Genomic DNA, 18,340 nt, shown 5'->3' on the forward strand with positions numbered 1-18,340 from the left:
CTTTGGGACACACCTGATCATCCTTCACCTGCACTCAGCGTCAAGGTAACTCTGCTTTGGGACACACCTGATCATCCTTCACCTGCACTCAGCGTCAAGGTAACTCTGCTTTGGGACACACCTGATCATCCTTCACCTGCACTCAGCGTCAAGGTAACTCTGCTTTGGGACACACCTGATCATCCTTCACCTGCACTCAGCGTCAAGGTAACTCTGCTTTGGGACACACCTGATCATCCTTCACCTGCACTCAGCGTCAAGGTAACTCTGCTTTGGGACACACCTGATCATCCTTCACCTGCACTCAGCGTCAAGGTAACTCTGCTTTGGGACACACCTGATCATCCTTCACCTGCACTCAGCGTCAAGGTAACTCTGCTTTGGGACACACCTGATCATCCTTCACCTGCACTCAGCGTCAAGGTAACTCTGCTTTGGGACACACCTGATCATCCTTCACCTGCACTCAGCGTCAAGGTAACTCTGCTTTGGGACACACCTGATCATCCTTCACCTGCACTCAGCGTCAAGGTAACTCTGCTTTGGGACACACCTGATCATCCTTCACCTGCACTCAGCGTCAAGGTAACTCTGCTTTGGGACACACCTGATCATCCTTCACCTGCACTCAGCGTCAAGGTAACTCTGCTTTGGGACACACCTGATCATCCTTCACCTGCACTCAGCGTCAAGGTAACTCTGCTTTGGGACACACCTGATCATCCTTCACCTGCACTCAGCGTCAAGGTAACTCTGCTTTGGGACACACCTGATCATCCTTCACCTGCACTCAGCGTCAAGGTAACTCTGCTTTGGGACACACCTGATCATCCTTCACCTGCACTCAGCGTCAAGGTAACTCTGCTTTGGGACACACCTGATCATCCTTCACCTGCACTCAGCGTCAAGGTAACTCTGCTTTGGGACACACCTGATCATCCTTCACCTGCACTCAGCATCAAGGTAACTCTGCTTTGGGACACACCTGATCATTCTTCACCTGCACTCAGCGTCAAGGTAACTCTGCTTTGGGACACACTTAATCATCCTTCACCTGCACTCAGCGTCAAGGTAACTCTGCTTTGGGACACACCTGATCATCCTTCACCTGCACTCAGCGTCAAGGTAACTCTGCTTTGGGACACACCTGATCATCCTTCACCTGCACTCAGCGTCAAGGTAACTCTGCTTTGGGACACACCTGATCATCCTTCACCTGCACTCAGCGTCAAGGTAACTCTGCTTTGGGACACACCTGATCATCCTTCACCTGCACTCAGCGTCAAGGTAACTCTGCTTTGGGACACACCTGATCATCCTTCACCTGCACTCAGCGTCAAGGTAACTCTGCTTTGGGACACACCTGATCATCCTTCACCTGCACTCAGCGTCAAGGTAACTCTGCTTTGGGACACACCTGATCATCCTTCACCTGCACTCAGCGTCAAGGTAACTCTGCTTTGGGACACACTTAATCATCCTTCACCTGCACTCAGCGTCAAGGTAACTCTGCTTTGGGACACACCTGATCATCCTTCACCTGCACTCAGCGTCAAGGTAACTCTGCTTTGGGACACACCTGATCATTCTTCACCTGCACTCAGCGTCAAGGTAACTCTGCTTTGGGACACACCTGATCATCCTTCACCTGCACTCAGCGTCAAGGTAACTCTGCTTTGGGACACACCTGATCATCCTTCACCTGCACTCAGCATCAAGGTAACTCTGCTTTGGGACCCACTTAATCATCCTTCACCTGCACTCAGCGTCAAGGTTACTCTGCTTTGGGACACACCTGATCATCCTTCACCTGCACTCAGCGTCAAGGTAACTCTACTTTGGGACACACCTGATCATCCTTCACCTGCACTCAGCGTCAAGGTAACTCTGCTTTGGGACCCACTTGATCATCCTTCACCTGCACTCAGCGTCAAGGTAACTCTGCTTTGGGACACACCTGATCATCCTTCACCTGCACTCAGCGTCAAGGTAACTCTACTTTGGGACACACCTGATCATCATTCACCTGCACTCAGCGTCAAGGTAACTCTGCTTTGGGACACACCTGATCATCATTCACCTGGTCGTGTGTAAATGAACTAAAGTTATTTAAATTTAATGCTCGTTTTGATGAACTTGTATTAAATTTTAACATTTGGATCTTTGTGAGTGGAACGCTCACACTGTTTAAACATTTCCTTTTTCTTGCAGATCCTGAAAGATGTCATTTCATTTTCAAAACAACGTGAGTGACTTTTCATCGTATGATCCGTGTTGTTCTGTAACCTTGAATTGATAATCTTCGAGGCACGAACAGAGCAGATGAGCGTGATGTTAACAGAGCAGATAAGCGTGATGTTAACAGAGCAGATAAGCGTGATGTTAACAGAGCAGATAAGCGTGATGTTAACAGAGCAGATAAGTGTGATGTTAACAGAGAAGATGAGCGTGATGTTAACAGAGCAGATAAGCGTGATGTTAACAGAGTAGATGAGAATGATGTTAACAGAGCAGATGAGCGTGATGTTAACAGAACAAATGAGCATGATGTTAACAGAGCAGATAAGCGTGATGTTAACAGAGCAGATAAGCGTGATGTTAACAGAGCAGATGAGTGTGATGCTAACAGAGCAGATGAGTGTGATGTTAACAGAACAAATGAGCATGATGTTAACAGAGCAGATAAGCGTGATGTTAACAGAGCAGATAAGCGTGATGTTAACAGAGTGGATGAGCATGATGTTAACAGAGCAGATGAGCGTGATGTTAACAGAACAAATTAACATGATGTTAACAGAGCAGATAAGCGTGATGTTAACAGAGCAGATAAGCGTGATGTTAACAGAGTAGATGAGCATGATGTTAACAGAGCAGATGAGCGTGATGTTAACAGAACAAATGAGCATGATGTTAACAGAGCAGATAAGCGTGATGTTAACAGAGCAGATAAGCGTGATGTTAACAGAGTAGATGAGCATGATGTTAACAGAGCAGATGAGCGTGATGTTAACAGAACAAATGAGCATGATGTTAACAGAGTAGATAAGCGTGATGTTAACAGAGCAGATAAGCGTGATGTTAACAGAGCAGATGAGCGTGATGTTAACAGAACAAATGAGCATGATGTTAACAGAGTAGATAAGCGTGATGTTAACAGAGCAGATAAGCGTGATGTTAACAGAGTAGATGAGCATGATGTTAACAGAGCAGATGAGCATGATGTTAACAGAGTAGATAAGCGTGATGTTAACAGAGTAGATGAGCGTGATGTTAACAGAGCAGATGAGCATGATGTTAACAGAGTAGATAAGCGTGATGTTAACAGAGCAGATAAGCGTGATGTTAACAGAGTAGATGAGCATGATGTTAACAGAACAAATGAGCATGATGTTAACAGAGTAGATAAGCGTGATGTTAACAGAGTAGATGAGCGTGATGTTAACAGAGCAGATGAGCATGATGTTAACAGAGTAGATAAGCGTGATGTTAACAGAGCGGATAAGCGTGATGTTAACAGAGCAGATAAGTGTAATGTTAACAGAGTAGATAAGTGTGATGTTAACAGGGCAGATGAGTGTGATGTTAATGGAGTAGATAAGTGTAATGTTTACAGAGTACATAAACGTGATGTTAACAGAGCAGATGAGACTGATGTTAACAGAGCAGATGAGCGTGATGTTAACAGAGCAGATGAGCGTGATGTTAACAGAGCAGATGAGCGTGATGTTAACAGAGTAGATAAGCGTGATGTTAACAGGGTAGATAAGTGTGATGTTAACAGAGCAGATGAGTGTGATGTTAACAGAGAAGATGAGCATGATGTTAACAGAGTAGATGAGCATGATGTTGACAGAGTAGATGAGTGTGATGTTAACAGAGCAAATGAGCATGATGTTAACAGCAGATAAGTGTGATGTTAACAGAACAGATGAGCATGATGTTAACAGAGTAGATATGCGTGATGTTAACAGAGCAGATGAGTGTGATGCTAACAGAGCAGATGAGTGTGATGTTAACAGAGCGGATGAGTGTGATGTTAACAGAGCAGATGAGTGTGATGTTAACAGAGCAGATAAGCGTGATGTTAACAGAGTAGATAAGCGTGATGTTAACAGAGCAGATGAGCGTAATGTTAACAGAGCAGATGAGTGTGATGTTAATGGAGTAGATAAGTGTAATGTTAACAGAGCAGATGAGTGTGATGTTAACGGAGTAGATAAGTGTAATGTTAACAGAGTAGATAAGCGTGATGTTAACAGAGCAGATGAGCGAGATGTTAATAGAACAGATGAGTGTGATGTTAACGGAGTAGATAAGTGTAATGTTAACAGAGTAGATAAGCGTGATGTTAACAGAGCAGATGAGCGTGATGTTAACAGAGCAGATGAGCGTGTTATTTGCGGATATTTTTAACAGTTCGTTGGGTTCTGGAGAGGATCTCGAGGATTGGAGGGAAGCAAATGTGACATCCCTATTTAAGAAAGGATCCGAAGAAGAATTGGGCGATTATAGACCTGTTCGGTTACCTTCAGTTGTAAGAAAGGTGTTGGAGACATTAATTGAGGAACAGATGTGGAATCCTTTGAATAATTTCAATCTAATTGAAGGAAGTTATCATGGATTTACCAAATGGAGATCACGTTTAACCAATTTAATGGAGTTTGAGAAGCAGTTTCTGATTGGGTGGATGTGGATATATTATATCTAGACTTTCAAAAAGCCTTTGATAAGGTACCACACAGGAGGCTGTTCGTGAAGGTGAGGGCTTGCTGAGTGGCTGGTAGAGTGTTGAACTGGATTAGTGATTGGAAACAGAGAGTGGATGTGAATGGGAAGGGATCCGACTGGGAGGTTGTAAGTCGTGGGGTACCCCAGGAATCAGTATTGGGACCATTATTATTCATCTTGGACAGTGGGGTTCAGAGTCTGCTTTCCAAATCTGCAGATGATACAAAGCTTGAGGTGGGGTAGATCTGATAGGAGTGGGGGGGGGGTGAGGGGTCTGAGGGGGTGATCAGATTTCGGAAAGTCCAGATATTTTGTTGGGTTGAACAAAAGGATTGGCAGATGTAGTTTAACATAAAGAGGTGTAAAGGGACTGGGGATGGGTAAGAATAATGAATGTCGGGATAAGATGATGCAAAGGGGCAATCTTGTATCGTGTCACACAGGAGCAGGATCTGGGAGTGGTAACAGATACGAGAGGTAAGCAGACGCCGCATTTCCAGGTAACTATAGGTAAAGAAAACAGGGTTTTTATTTCATTTGTGGAGGGATAAATTATATTGTTACGGTTGTGGAAATTCACAGAACACCATTGAGGTTCCCCAGAGATCACTTATTTTGATAAGTACGTGTTTCAGGTTAGATTCCCCCACCGATGTGTAAAGGGATTTATTCGTGTGCCGGGCTGTGCATCTTTGAGTTAGCCGTTATTCTTTCTCTGTCTTTAATTTCGAAACATCATACCAAAACTCGTCACCATCGACGAGCGACGCTCTCCACCGCCACCACTGCTCAAAGCAGCCATTGTGCGCCGCGGCACGAACCTAATTTGCATAACCGGATCACAGAGCGACTTCCCCGAAACCCACGGGTGACGTCAAACTTGGGGTTTCCCGCGAGGCTCACCAGGGGTGAAAGGTCGGAAGCGAACAGTGGGCGGAGCCTGGCCTCGGGTTGAAAGATCAAGGGATGGCTCGCTCCTGGCCGATATAAGGGCGGAAGTCGAGCAGATTCAAAGAGAGTCGGTCGGTGTCGTGTCACAAGAGTGTCGGAGAAGTGGTTCGTGGTTGTTCGTCGTTGTTCACGGGTCGTTCCCCGGTGGGGATCAGAAGTCGGGAGTCGGGGCTGGTGGGAGCGGCAGCATCGGAGCTTGGAGTCGTCAGAGCTAGTGGCAGCGGCGGAGCGTGGGGGTCCGGGCAGACAGCCCTGATACGGTCGGGCGACGCCGAGGAGTGAACGGGGTCTTGAGGAGCATCAACTCTGAAAGAGCAAGAGACCCATTTGCTCCTCTGAAGCGTCGCCGGCCAGGCTCACCAGAAAGGGGCCGCGATGAAGCCAGGCCACCGAGGCCGACCAAGCAGCTGTACAAGCTGCTCGTCAAGCCGCCCAAGTGACTGGTGCGTTCGCGATGCACCAGACCGAACGGAGGCACCAAGGGTCGCCGATCCGAAGACCATCGAGTCACCACCAGGGGTGGCCAGGTAACCTGCCCGGCCTCTTGGAGCCCCTCGGTCAACCAGGCCTCCGAGTTTGAAATAAAGGCTCGCGAGCCCTATTGTCTTCCTTGGGTTTTTTGGATGAAAGTCTGTGGCACCTTGTCTTCCTAAGTAGATCTGTTTAAGTGCATGATTGTGTACATGATTGAATAGAACTCAGCCGTAGGCTTTTGCTCGTGTCTTGTCCCCTATCCCCATTCATTGACTGCATGCCTACTGGAAATAAATTCCCCATTGTTTGAATGTCAACCTGCTCGTTTGTGTCATTTTCCCTGCATTGACTGCCACGGCACGTATCGGGAATTAACTGGCTTTTAAAGCCGATAAAAGTAAATCTGGTCCGACGGGACTTGGCGATATCAAACCGCTCGGCTTCGCATACGGAACAAGCACGCTTAAGCGGCTCGTTTTCGTACAAGTCCCGTTGAGGTATAAACTCTCGGTATTTCTGTCCACGCGAATAGTTAAGTAAATCGACAATTCGGCGATCGACCCTGTAGCGCGTGGACAGAGTATTGACTGGTTTACGATGCGTTAAGGCATCCGTGGCTGGATTTTGGGGTTGGTCCGGAAAGTCACGACTGGATTGTCGCCTTCGGTGGGCGCGCGACCGCGATTGGGCTGAAGCGGCCGTCCGCACGCCGAACGCGGCGAAAACCAATACCAATATATTAAAATAGGTAGTGTGATCTCTGTACAGGAATGTAGTGAGACCTCATCTCGAATATTCAATCTTGGTCACCACACCTGAGGAGGAAGAAGAAAAAGTTTTGAGCAGAGGCTGAAAGAGATGGACCTGGTTCATGAGAAAGGAAAGGATTTCTGAGTGACGGTAGAGTGAGTAGATAGTTTTAAATTGAGTTTCATATGGATGTGGAAGTCGTCGGATTGAGGGGGTTCTTGGATGTTGACATGACAACACAGGATTGACGTTTTCAAAGTATTTGTGTTCAAACCAATTCCGCGTTTGTTTGAACAACGGACGGTAATAAACATGAATCGGAAAAAACAAAAATCACAGAAATCGTTGATGAAAAAAAATTCCCATCAGTTGCTGAGACAGAAATGGGAATGCGATGTATGGAGGGAAGAATGTTTACCTGTGCAGTTTGCTGCATGCTCACGTCGCCATGGAGATGATTCAGGTACCTGCGGTACAATCCCCTGGGTGAATGAGCTGAGATTGTTTGTTGAGATGAATAGTAGAGATGTTTTACATTACCAGTAGCTGCTTCGTCTGAACCCAGGAAATGGAGATTTCTGCACTTGTTTTTATTATCCCAGGGATTGAAAGGAACCCAAAGATTATCCATTAACATCCTCTTGCTTGTTTGTTTTTTCTTTTACAGACATTACATCATCATTACAGTGTCTGTGGAATTACAGATATAGTGACATTTTTAAGATTCTGCTCGTGATCCGCATCACCTTGGTTGTTGTCAATTGGACCTTGAAAAGCATTGAGGTATGGAGTGTGTGTGTGTGTGTGTGTGTGTGTGTGTGTGTGTGTGTGTGTGTGTGTGTGTGTGTGTGTGTGTGTGTGTGTGTGTGTGTGTGTGTGTGTGTGTGTGTGTGTGTGTGTTTGTGTGTGTTGCTTGTAATTTCTGGGGTGCATCCTACTTACATACATGAGTGATCAGTGTTTATTTAACATTTTATAATTATAACACTTATAATAGTACTGATCTAAAGAAAATGTGTAATGTAAATGTGTCGGAAGTTAAAAGATTAAAGTCTTGTTTATATCCTGATTGGTTGATACACTTGGTCCTTCCAAGCGATATTATATGTTGGTTAGCCGAGAACACCTGGTACCCTTGCTGTAAGTTGTGGTTTGTTTGTTTTTTTCCAAGTGCCAAGTGAAGGAAGTGTTGGCAAATCAGGTATAGTGGAGAACAGAAAAGAAGAACTTCTCTCTTACTTTCAGTTTCAAACTACAAGGATCATTGTTTTAAGAACACTGTCTTGTTGTACGTGGTGGGGCATTTATATCTAACGGTTTTATTATCCTTCTAACTTTTTTGTTTCTGAACCAAATAAAATATAATTTCTATGCAACATAGGCACTTAGTTCAAGTTTTTAAAATCAATTTTGATTCTTTATTTCTTAAAAATTACATCAAGAAGAACTTCTCTCTTACTTTCAGTTTCAAACTACAAGGATCATTGTTGTAAGAACACTGTCTTGTTGTACTTGGTGGGGCATTTATATCTTACGATTTTATTATCCTTATAACTTTTTTGTTTCTGAACTAAATAAAATATAATTTCTATACAACATAGGCACATAGTTTATGTTTTTAAAATCAATTTTGATTCTTTATTTCTTAAAAATTACATCAAGAAGAACTTCTCTCTTACTTTCAGTTTCAAACTACAAGGATCATTGTTGTAAGAACACTGTCTTGTTGTACGTGGTGGGGCATTTATATCATACGAATTTATTATCCTTATAACTTTTTTGTTTCTGAACTAAATAAAATATAATTTCTATACAATATAGGCACATAGTTTATGTTTTTAAAATCAATTTTGATTCTTTATTTCTTAAAAATTACATTAAGAAGAACTTCTCTCTTACTTTCAGTTTCAAACTACAAGGATCATTGTTGTAAGAACACTGTCTTGTTGTACGTGGTGGGGCATTTATATCATACGAATTTATTATCCTTATAACTTTTTTGTTTCTGAACTAAATAAAATATAATTTCTATACAATATAGGCACATAGTTTATGTTTTTAAAATCAATTTTGATTCTTTATTTCTTAAAAATTACATCAGACAAATGGGCCCCTTTCAAATTCGTGCATTTACGACAGCGGATCATCATATTGTCCATTACTACCAGCAATGTCTCTTGATCAACAGAGCGGATGGTTGCAGTGATGTTTGCCTTAAATTCATCTATCGATGTTGGATGTTCCTTATAAACTTTGCCCTTCAGAAATCCCAATAGGAGGAAATCTGGTGGAGTTAAATCTGCCAAATCAAAGTGTGCCTCATCTGTCAGGATGACCTTTTTTTGTAAAATTGGCATGCCGATTGCATTTTAAAAAAAATGCTCATTACATTTAAAGTGCTCCATCATTAAAAACTATCAAGTATTATCTGTAAAACAAAGAAAACAATAATTAGTTATGCCAAGACTGCTTCCGGCTAGAAATATTGCAAATGTGACAGATATAAATGCCCCACCCTGTACAAAGTAGGTGCATGTGAAATCACCAGCACTGGCTGTTTAATGGTGAATCCTGCTTGGAAACTGCAGAGTGAAAATATAAATAATTAAAACATACAAAACATAAAATTATTTTCGGTCATGATTAACGGTTTCACTTTTGGGAATTTGAGATTCACCAATTTAATATTAACCCACGGCGCTAATTGAAATGTAATCCCATAATTATATCGAATAAACCAACGGGATCAAATAAATTCCTTGAAAAAAAGAAGGGAAATTTGGAATCGATGCAAACCGAACAAGTCAAACGTGTTCTTCCTGAAGTTTTGGTCACAATGTGTGGAATTGGATGCAAGTCACAGGAAGTTGTTTAAATTGCATTGTTGCTGCTGTTCTGTGTTTTGCAGACATTCCTTGCATTCTTCAAGAACGCTCGTAAGGACAGGATCCGTTGCCCTCGGAATCGCAGTAAGTGAAACCACCTCGAGTTGCCTTCAAATTTTGTTCACTTACCATTTAAGATGAAATTCGTAATAATTTTAAGGATGGCAGGATGGCCGCGAGGTATGCACCTTTGTCTCTAAGCTGTCTCACCTGGGTTTCAATGTTGATCCAGCTATAAACTGTCGTCCTGGTGTATCATGGGCAGGGCGGTTCATCAGTGTGTGTGTGTGTGTGTGTGTGTGTGTGTGTGTGTGTGTGTGTGTGTGTGTGTGTGTGTGTGTGTGTGTGTGTGTGTGTGTGTGTGTGTGTGTGTGTGTGTGTGTGTGTGTGTGTGTGTGTGTGTGTGTGTGTGTGTGTGTGTGTGTGCGCTGTCCTTCAGATGAATGTTAACCTGGACGTTCCATCTGCCGGTATTAGTTCGTGAACGTTAAAGATCTCACGGTGTCTTTCGTGAAGAGTAGGTGAGCTATCGCCGGCACCGTGAACAATTTCCAAATTCCTGCCCCAACCCCCAGAGGGCCTTGTGTCAGCGGCACAGCGGCGCCATCAGCCAGTGATGCCATCCCTCAGTCTTGTGCTGCATACGAAGCAAGAGACTAATAATGGTTATCTCAACAACATAACAATGCCTTGCTACAACAATGTCTCCCCCACCATTCCCCAAACAGACCACCGTGCCTTGCTGAATCTACGACACCGTTATGAAAACAAACCGAGTGTTTCGCCGTCCTATTGTACCTGCAGACACAGAAACTGTTGCAGATAAACGACCCTGTTTCTTCATTGCCTCTAAAATTTAAATACCTTGTTTCTGTATTGCCCTTTGCCTTCTTGTAAGTCATGAAAATGGTTAATAAAATATTTCTGGGCATTCTTTGTGGAGCATTTCCATGAGTAGTGAAAGTGTCTCTGCGGTACCAAGTGAGACTTCAGGTATTATTGACATTGTCTTGTTGGGACACGTCTGAGCCTTCGTTCGTAAATTTAAACAAAATCTCCAGTAGTTACCCACACACGTGAAGCAAATTTATTGTACATTGGTTCACTTTGTCTGCACGTCTGTCTGTCTGTACAAGCGTCAGTTTATGATTGAGGAACAACTTGATTTGAATTGAATGTTTTATTTTGAATATTCATCGGAAAACGAACTTAAAGTTTATCAGAACTTTGGCTCTGAATTCATCCTGATCGCGCATGGGCAGAGAGAGAGGAGTGAGATAATCTTTTTACTCTGTCTGTCTGTTTGTCTATCTGTTTGTCTATCAAACAAAATTTAAAATCATTCCAAACAGGAAACTTCCTGTTTTTAAGGACTTCATAAAGAACACAAACAACAGGCACATAGAACCAATGTCGTGTGTTCAATAAAGTCGTTTTTTTTTTTTCAACAACCTTCAAAATCTTTATTTTATTTCAATTAAATTATTTACTTGAACACTGCAGAACACAAATCGTTTTGTTTTGGAACTTTCACAACCGTTCCGTTCAGCAGTACTGGGACAAAATATTACGCTATCTTACATCACCAGGACCAATCAAATTTGCTGCTCACAGACGCCGCGTGTGTCTTTCTTTCTCAGGACCATGAAGTCTGTAGTTTGTGCTAACTTGGTGATCATCGTTTTATAAATTTCCTCACTTTCTAATTGAGATGGAATTTCATTTGTGACTTTTGTAGATTTAGGGATTTGTTTCAGTTTCACTGAAAGAGAAGAAATCGATGGGACGCACCAACGAATAGCTGTTCCACATAGACATCTGTCTCACGCCTTGTTTTCTTATAAACAGTACACATTGAGTCAATCACACTTTATAATCACCTTTCATGAAATGTTTATACATTATGTGCAAGAGCCTTCTTTGAGGTTGATATTTCAGCTTTCTCAATGGAATATCGTTTTCGTTTTGATCAAAATAATTTGTTTGAAAGAATTCAGTGATAAATAACCCAGGGCCCCCCAAAAAAGGTGTCTTAATCTGCGAGACTCCCCATGCAGCCCCTACGAGCTGTCCACACCCGACGACGACAGTTCTGAATCCTTCCCAATCCCAATCAACCGAGTTCCAGATCACGTCTCCGATAAATCCCCAAAGCTTGATGTTTGTCGAGCAGATCACTCCCAATCCGTTGAGACCATCCATGACACCAGTGGAGCATCATCGACCAATGTCCCCCAACCTGTTGTCCACCAAGATGCTCCAGCCATCTGCGGTATCAGCCCAAACACTTCAAGGATCATGTTTTGGACATGTGGGATCATATTGTGGTCACAATACTTGCTGAGATACCGTCATCATGTCATGGATCAGAATAATCCCCAAGGCTCGAGGACACTCTCCCCGTTATGGCCTTACGCATACCTGACCACTTGGTACATGATATCCAGGACCTCAAACATCTTTATCTGTCTATAATTCCAGCAATCTCTGTGTGTCTGTCTGTCTGTCTGTCTGCGACCGCCGTTTCTCAACAACCACCAGTCCGATCTGATTGAAACTTGCCAGGAATATTGCTGGGGACCCGCGGATGTGCCTTTTCAAGGTTTGATATGAATCGGACAAGCGGTTCCCAAGTTACGGCCATTTATCTGTCGACCAATGACAAGACACAGTGCTATGACATCACGAATGACGTCACAATTAATGTTTATTTATTTTTTTCTTTTTTTTTGCACGATCGACGGTCCGATCTGATTGAAACTTGCCAGGAATATTGCTGGGGCCCCGCGGATGTGCTTTTCAAGGTTTGATATTAATCGGACAAGCGGTTCCCAAGTTACGGCTAATTATCTGTCGACCAATGACAAGACACGGTGTTATGACGTCACAAATGACATCACAATTAATGTTTATTACCTTCGCATTCTGCGAAAGGTTATGCTTTGGTCGGCGTGTATTTATTTATTTATTTATTTATTTGTTTGTTTGTTTGTTTGTTTGTAATCTTGTGATTCGTATAACTCAAAAAGTATTAAACCGAATTGCATGAAATTTGGTGGGATGATTGGTTATTAGCCAGGAAGCATTCGATTGGATTTTGGGATCGTTCGGGTCAAAGGTCAAGGTCAAGGTCACGAAAAGGTCAAAATCATCTTTTTACAATAACATGGTCAATTTTTATTCAATTTGCATGCAACTAACGCCAAAATGTTCAGAATTCAACGCCTCATCTTGTGATATGCAATATGACACAATGACGCCCATACTCTTGTTACCGGTTAGGGGTCAAAGGTCAGGGGGGTCACGACCTTAAAAAATATGTGGTTTTTGTCATAACGCGGTCAATTCTTGTCCGCTTTACATGAACCCAGCACCAAAATGTTCAGAATTTAATGCCCAATCTTGTGACACAATGACGTCATAACACATGTCACCGGTTGGGGTAAAATGTCGGGGGGGGGGTCACGCCCTTGAAAAATATGCGGTTTTCGGCATAACTCAGTCAATTCTTATTCGATTTGCATGAAACCAGCATCAAACGAGATTACCTTCTCTTGTTGAAACGTTGTATTCACCGAGCTTGCGAGTGAAGACTTGCCAAAACGACGTGAGTTGATTGTTGTTTAGTCCGTAGCCCCCCAAAGTCGGGGGGGGGGGTCATGACATTATAGATATGTGGTTTGTGTCATAAGACCATTCATATGAAACCAGTTCCCCACACTCATACCAAGAACAAAAAAAGTAGTGGTGGCCAAGGTATGAGTGCCCGTTCTTGTTTATTTATTTATTATTTCTTTTGCACGATTGAAACTTGCCAGGAATATTGCTGGGGACCCGCGGATGTGCCTTTTCGAGGTGAGAAAGAAGAGAAAAGAGAGAAAAGAGAGAAAAGAGAGAAAAGAGAGAAAAGAGAGAAACTGCACATACTGGCACTCACCTTCAGGCACTCGTAGTGATAATTTTATCTTTAAGTGTTTCATTGTTTGTACTCGGACAACATATCAGTAGCCAGTTACTCTCACCTGTTTCTTCATGTGTAACACCTGGAATTTGAATACGTGTAGGTTTAGATGCCACCAGGTGTTCATGGGGTGTGAAATAAAATTATTAAACAGATGAGTACGTAATACGTAAATTAAAGGACCAAGAGAGGAAAGAAGTGCAGTCACGTCAGGACAGTACCAGTATGGGTTGTAGAATTTCAATAAGTAAAAGAAGTGGGAAAAGAAGAAGAAGTGGGGAAAGAAGTAGAAGAAGTGGGAAAAGAAGAAGAGAAGTGGGAGAAGAAGAAGAAGTGGGAAAAGAAGAAGAGAAGTGGGAGAAGAAGAAGAAGAAGAAAAAGTGGGGAAAGAAGAAGTGTTAAAAGAAGAAATAGAAGTGGTAAAAGAAGAAGAAGAAGTTGGAAAAAGAAGAAGAAGAAGTGGAGAAGAAAAAGAAGTGAGAAAAAAAGAAGAAGTGGGGAAGAAGAAGAAGAAGTGGGAGCAGAGAAGAGGAGTGGTAGCAGAAGAAGAAGAAGTGGGAGCAGAGAAGAGGAGTGGTAGCAGAAGAAGAAGAAGAAGTGGGAAAAGAAGAAGAAGAAGAAGAAATAATTAGAATATTATTATTATCATTAATGTCGCCACACATCTGAGTGGCTCAACATCATTCCCTCGGAAGGAATCGTAATAATAATTCAAACAACAACAACACCAAGAATAGTGCCCCCCCCCATTCACTTCCTCATTTGAAACGCGTGTTTCTCTGTGCGCTTCTCTCCGCTCGGGGTTCCCGCTTGACGTTAACATCCCGTCATGCTGACCTTGCGTTCCGGGTTCGGGCGGTTCGTGAGGTTCGCAGCCTCACCCATGGCCCCTCGGTTTGTCTGTCGATGGGACATGAGACGATCTGTCATGAAAATCAGCTCATCGAGCCTGGTCCACCACAATGGACGTCTGAGCACGGTGAAATTACGGTTACGGTCTCTTGTTATGGCTCTGTAATGAGGCGTCGCCATGCCAACCACCACCACCACCACCACCACCCCCCTTGCCTTACACTTACACATGTCTAATGACTAATGTGGTTCGATTTCCCGACTAGAAACCGCCATCGTGGTGTTGCATCATTGAGAATCAATGTTATCTCGTCGGCTAGAATTTACTAGTGCACATCCGCACATTCCACTGTACCTTTTGAAAAGAGTAAGCCATTGTGTGACCAAGGGCGGAATTCCAGATTTGGACCGAATTTAAGGTGTGCGAGAGAGTTGTGCACGAAGTGGTGTTGTCCCCTTCCCACCGGAAATGATGTAACCAGCAGTCAGGTCTTGTAAACACGTGGTGGTGACCTCTGATTTCCACGGCAATGTCTCCAGCGAAGACTGGTAGGAAATTCGTTGATTTGTATTTGATCAGAAAGTTTGTGGAACCACAAGGTGTTATTTTTTATCGTGAGTATCCTGGTGAGGGACCACGGGCTGATGATGAGCAGTGAGCGATGGCCGATCTTGGCTCATTTTGTACTTGTCTTTACTAGGGTTGTTCGCTCTTCCCTTCTGCCAGACCTCATCTTCTCACCTCTCGGGTTTACTGCACACCACCTCATCACCAGGTGACACTGTCCACCTTCAGTTTTCTTTCCTCTTCTCTTCATTTCATTTCTCCGTATTTTCGTGATCAAAACGGGCTTTTTCTTTTACTTATCCTGCTGTGTTGTGGGCTCCCTCTCACTCTCCATTCTCCTCCCTCTCCCCCTTCCATTCTCCTCCCTCTCCCTTCCATTCTCCTCCCTCTCCCCCTTCCATTCTCCTCCCTCTCCCTTCCATTCTCCTCCCTCTCCCCATTCCATTCTCCTCCCTCTCCCCATTCCATTCTCCTCCCTCTCCCCATTCCATTCTCCTCCCTCTCCCCATTCCATTCTCCTCCCTCTCCCCTTCCATTCTCCTCCCTCTCTCCTTCCATTCCCCTCCCTCTCCCCTATTCTCAGGTCAGGCCAGATTAGATCTGTGACCTGCTGCAGGTATCATATAAACCTGTACTAACCTGTTTCATGGTCGGATTGGCAGCGACGAAACCGTCTCCCCCACCAAGTTTCCTGGTGAAGAGGATGTTTGGATATGGACACCCAGCAAGATTAAAAACAAAACCTGTCAAAAGGCAGAGGAGCTCCTCATGAGCCCACGGCCATCTATTTCTGGTGCCCAACTGTCTGCGGACGTCCTCCTACATTTGGGTTACCTTTTTTAGGATGTTGGTGACGGGATTTGCACTCCGGCCACAGTAAAACACTTCATTCCGCAAAACACATTAAAAAAAAAACCGCAAAGTGAACCGAAAACCCACTCCATGGGAGTACCTCCTGTGCTGCTGCCCTCTGCAGAGCAGCTCACTGGATGATAGGATTGAGGAAAATCCTTCGGGACCCCCATTCTTTGATGATAGGAAAAGCATGGGGTAACTTTCCTTGGTTAAATTGCGCTGGTGTGTGTTGGGGTGGTGCTGAGGTGTCGTCCACCATACGGCGATCCCCTCAGGTTAACCTGAGGCGGTCCCTTCGAGTGGCTGCCTGGAATGTCCTGTCCCTATAGGAGGATGATCACCTGCTCTCTGCTATCATCTGAGCTCCAGCGTTTGAACATCGGTATTGCAGCACTCTTTGAGGATTGGAGACCGAATAGTGGTGAAATCATGATGGGTGGTTACACCTACTATTGGTCTGGTCGCTCTAATGGTTACCATACCCAAGGAGTTGCTGCAACTGTGTCCAATAAGTTAACTCCCTAACACCAGTCAACGAGTGTATTACGAGACTAAGGATTCGTCATTCCTTTGGTGTTGTTTCCTTGGTCTCTTTATATTGTTGTGGTTACCAAATTCGCAAACCACCATTCAGGTCCCTTAGGTGAGATATCTCGGTAAGTACATGTGTAGTTAGGCCCAAACCCGTTGTCGAGTGGGAATACATGTCATTTATGCGTGCTGCGACTCTTCAGGATAGCCGTTTTTCTTTTACTATCTTTAATTTGGACCAACCGCCATTGTTACAACCACAACATCAACCACCCACCGTGGCGCCGCTTCACGTCACACCTCGCAACCGTCGCATCGCCACCGTTCTTGCGCCGCTTGTGGGTACCGGTGTTGGACTCGTGCAGGGCGCGCGCCGAACGGCGTGTACAAAATCACGGATTTTGTGCTTCAAAAACGGATCAAAAACGACACACGCCCACTTTTTGCCGTCCAATCGGTGAGCGAGGGGCGATTTGGCCCCGCCTCCAGGGCGTTGGAGGGCGATCGATATATGCAAATTTATGGATCAAAAAGCATTCACGCCCACTTTTTCTCGGGCCAATGGGGAGCGAGGTGAAAGGTCGAAGGCAGAGGGTCAAAGATGAAAAGGCGAAGCCACGGGGCTTATATAAGCGACCGCGTTCGTCAGTCAAGAATAATAGAGAGTTAAGACTTCGCGGGCGGTGGAGTTGGGAAGAAGAAGCCAGAAGGAGCTGGTCGTCGTCGTGTGCGTTGGCGTTGGAGTCGGAGCGGAGGGGACGGAGCTGTGGAGAGGCGGCGAGGGCAGACGAGGGGGTGCTCGCGTCGTGCAGGGAGCTGCACCCCAGGGAGGCCGACGGCGCGACCTGCTCGAGGTGGAGACGCTCGTCGCGGGACTCGAGGCAGAGTGGACATCCTCTATACCCCGAGCATCAGCAACCCCCTCTCGTTTCCCCCCGCGCTGAGATAGTGCAACCAAGGGGGCCCCTTTCCCACCCCCTACCAGACACTGCCCGCGAGGCCCGCGGAGTTGAGGCACCATCGCCGCTCCGCGTCTCATCACCAGACGGGTAGGCCCGACCCGGTCTCGGCCTCAGGCCCGCCTCATCCTTGAGGGTTCTCTATTCTTTTCCTTGGTTTTGGGTATGTGTTGTCGGCGCCGTCTGTGAAGTAAAATTGCATAAGTGTTGCCGTGTGCTCGAGTAATCGGTATTAGATCTGCATTGTCGCATTTGCTTTTTGTGTAAATTGCATTGTGTTTTTCTTTTCTGTGTGCTTTTGGTGGAATTGTATATGTGTGCTTCCCGTGTGCCGCGAATAAATGTGCTTTGTGTTGAACTGTTTCCCGCTTCGCTTCGTCATTTCCTTCATTGAATCCTCATCTTGCTTCACGTAAAGGGTTGGTAGTGGGCTGAATACGCCCGATAATTAATCGAACCGTCGAGGTCGACGATAACACCGCTCGGTTATCCCGATAGTACGGAACGGGTCGCTTAAGTGGCCCGTGTCCGAAGTCGACCTGCGGCGAGGTGCGATCGCCCGGTCTACCCTCCGCGTGGGTACTTAGGTAGGTCGAATTTGGCGAGCAACCCTATCCCACGCGGGGGCTGATTGGCTCGATCGCGGTGAGACCGAAAGGTCCACCCGTGACTGGTTCCCGGCGTTAGTCCGAGAGGGTCACGACTGGATTGTCCGTCCGGTGGGCGACGTGCCGCGATTCGAGTTACGTGGCCGTCAGCACGCCGGCGGGCGCGAATCCGTAACAATATTGTTACGGCTGTGGAAATTCACAGAACACCATATAGG

At 44.9% G+C, this 18,340-nt stretch overlaps 1 protein-coding gene and 1 long non-coding RNA gene across 4 annotated transcripts in view; both read left to right on the forward strand.

The window, feature by feature from the left end:
• The first annotated feature begins 1,378 nt into the window (after positions 1-1,378).
• Positions 1,379-10,711, forward strand: LOC147015079 (uncharacterized). The gene is made up of 4 exons (XR_015050097.1): positions 1,379-2,245; positions 7,571-7,686; positions 9,812-9,872; positions 10,517-10,711. It is a non-coding gene; the product is annotated as an uncharacterized LOC147015079 (long non-coding RNA).
• A 3,783-nt stretch (positions 10,712-14,494) lies between these two features.
• LOC147015080 (cytochrome c oxidase assembly factor SCO2-like) overlaps positions 14,495-18,340 on the forward strand; it is a 21,940-nt gene continuing 18,094 nt past the window's right edge. For all 3 annotated transcript variants that reach the window (XR_015050213.1, XM_085849480.1, XM_085849481.1), the window contains exons 1-2: positions 14,495-14,728; positions 15,303-15,377. Coding sequence is in view for 2 of the 3 variants with exons in the window: in XM_085849480.1 (XP_085705606.1) it covers positions 14,579-14,728; positions 15,303-15,377 (225 nt within the window). In the remaining variant the exon portion in view is untranslated. The remainder of the gene's footprint in view (positions 14,729-15,302; positions 15,378-18,340) is intronic.

Source organism: Eptatretus burgeri, chromosome 12 (assembly GCF_056783735.1).
Source record: "Eptatretus burgeri isolate ZD-2024b chromosome 12, Ebu_testis_v1, whole genome shotgun sequence".
Taxonomy (NCBI): Eukaryota; Metazoa; Chordata; class Myxini; order Myxiniformes; family Myxinidae; genus Eptatretus; species Eptatretus burgeri.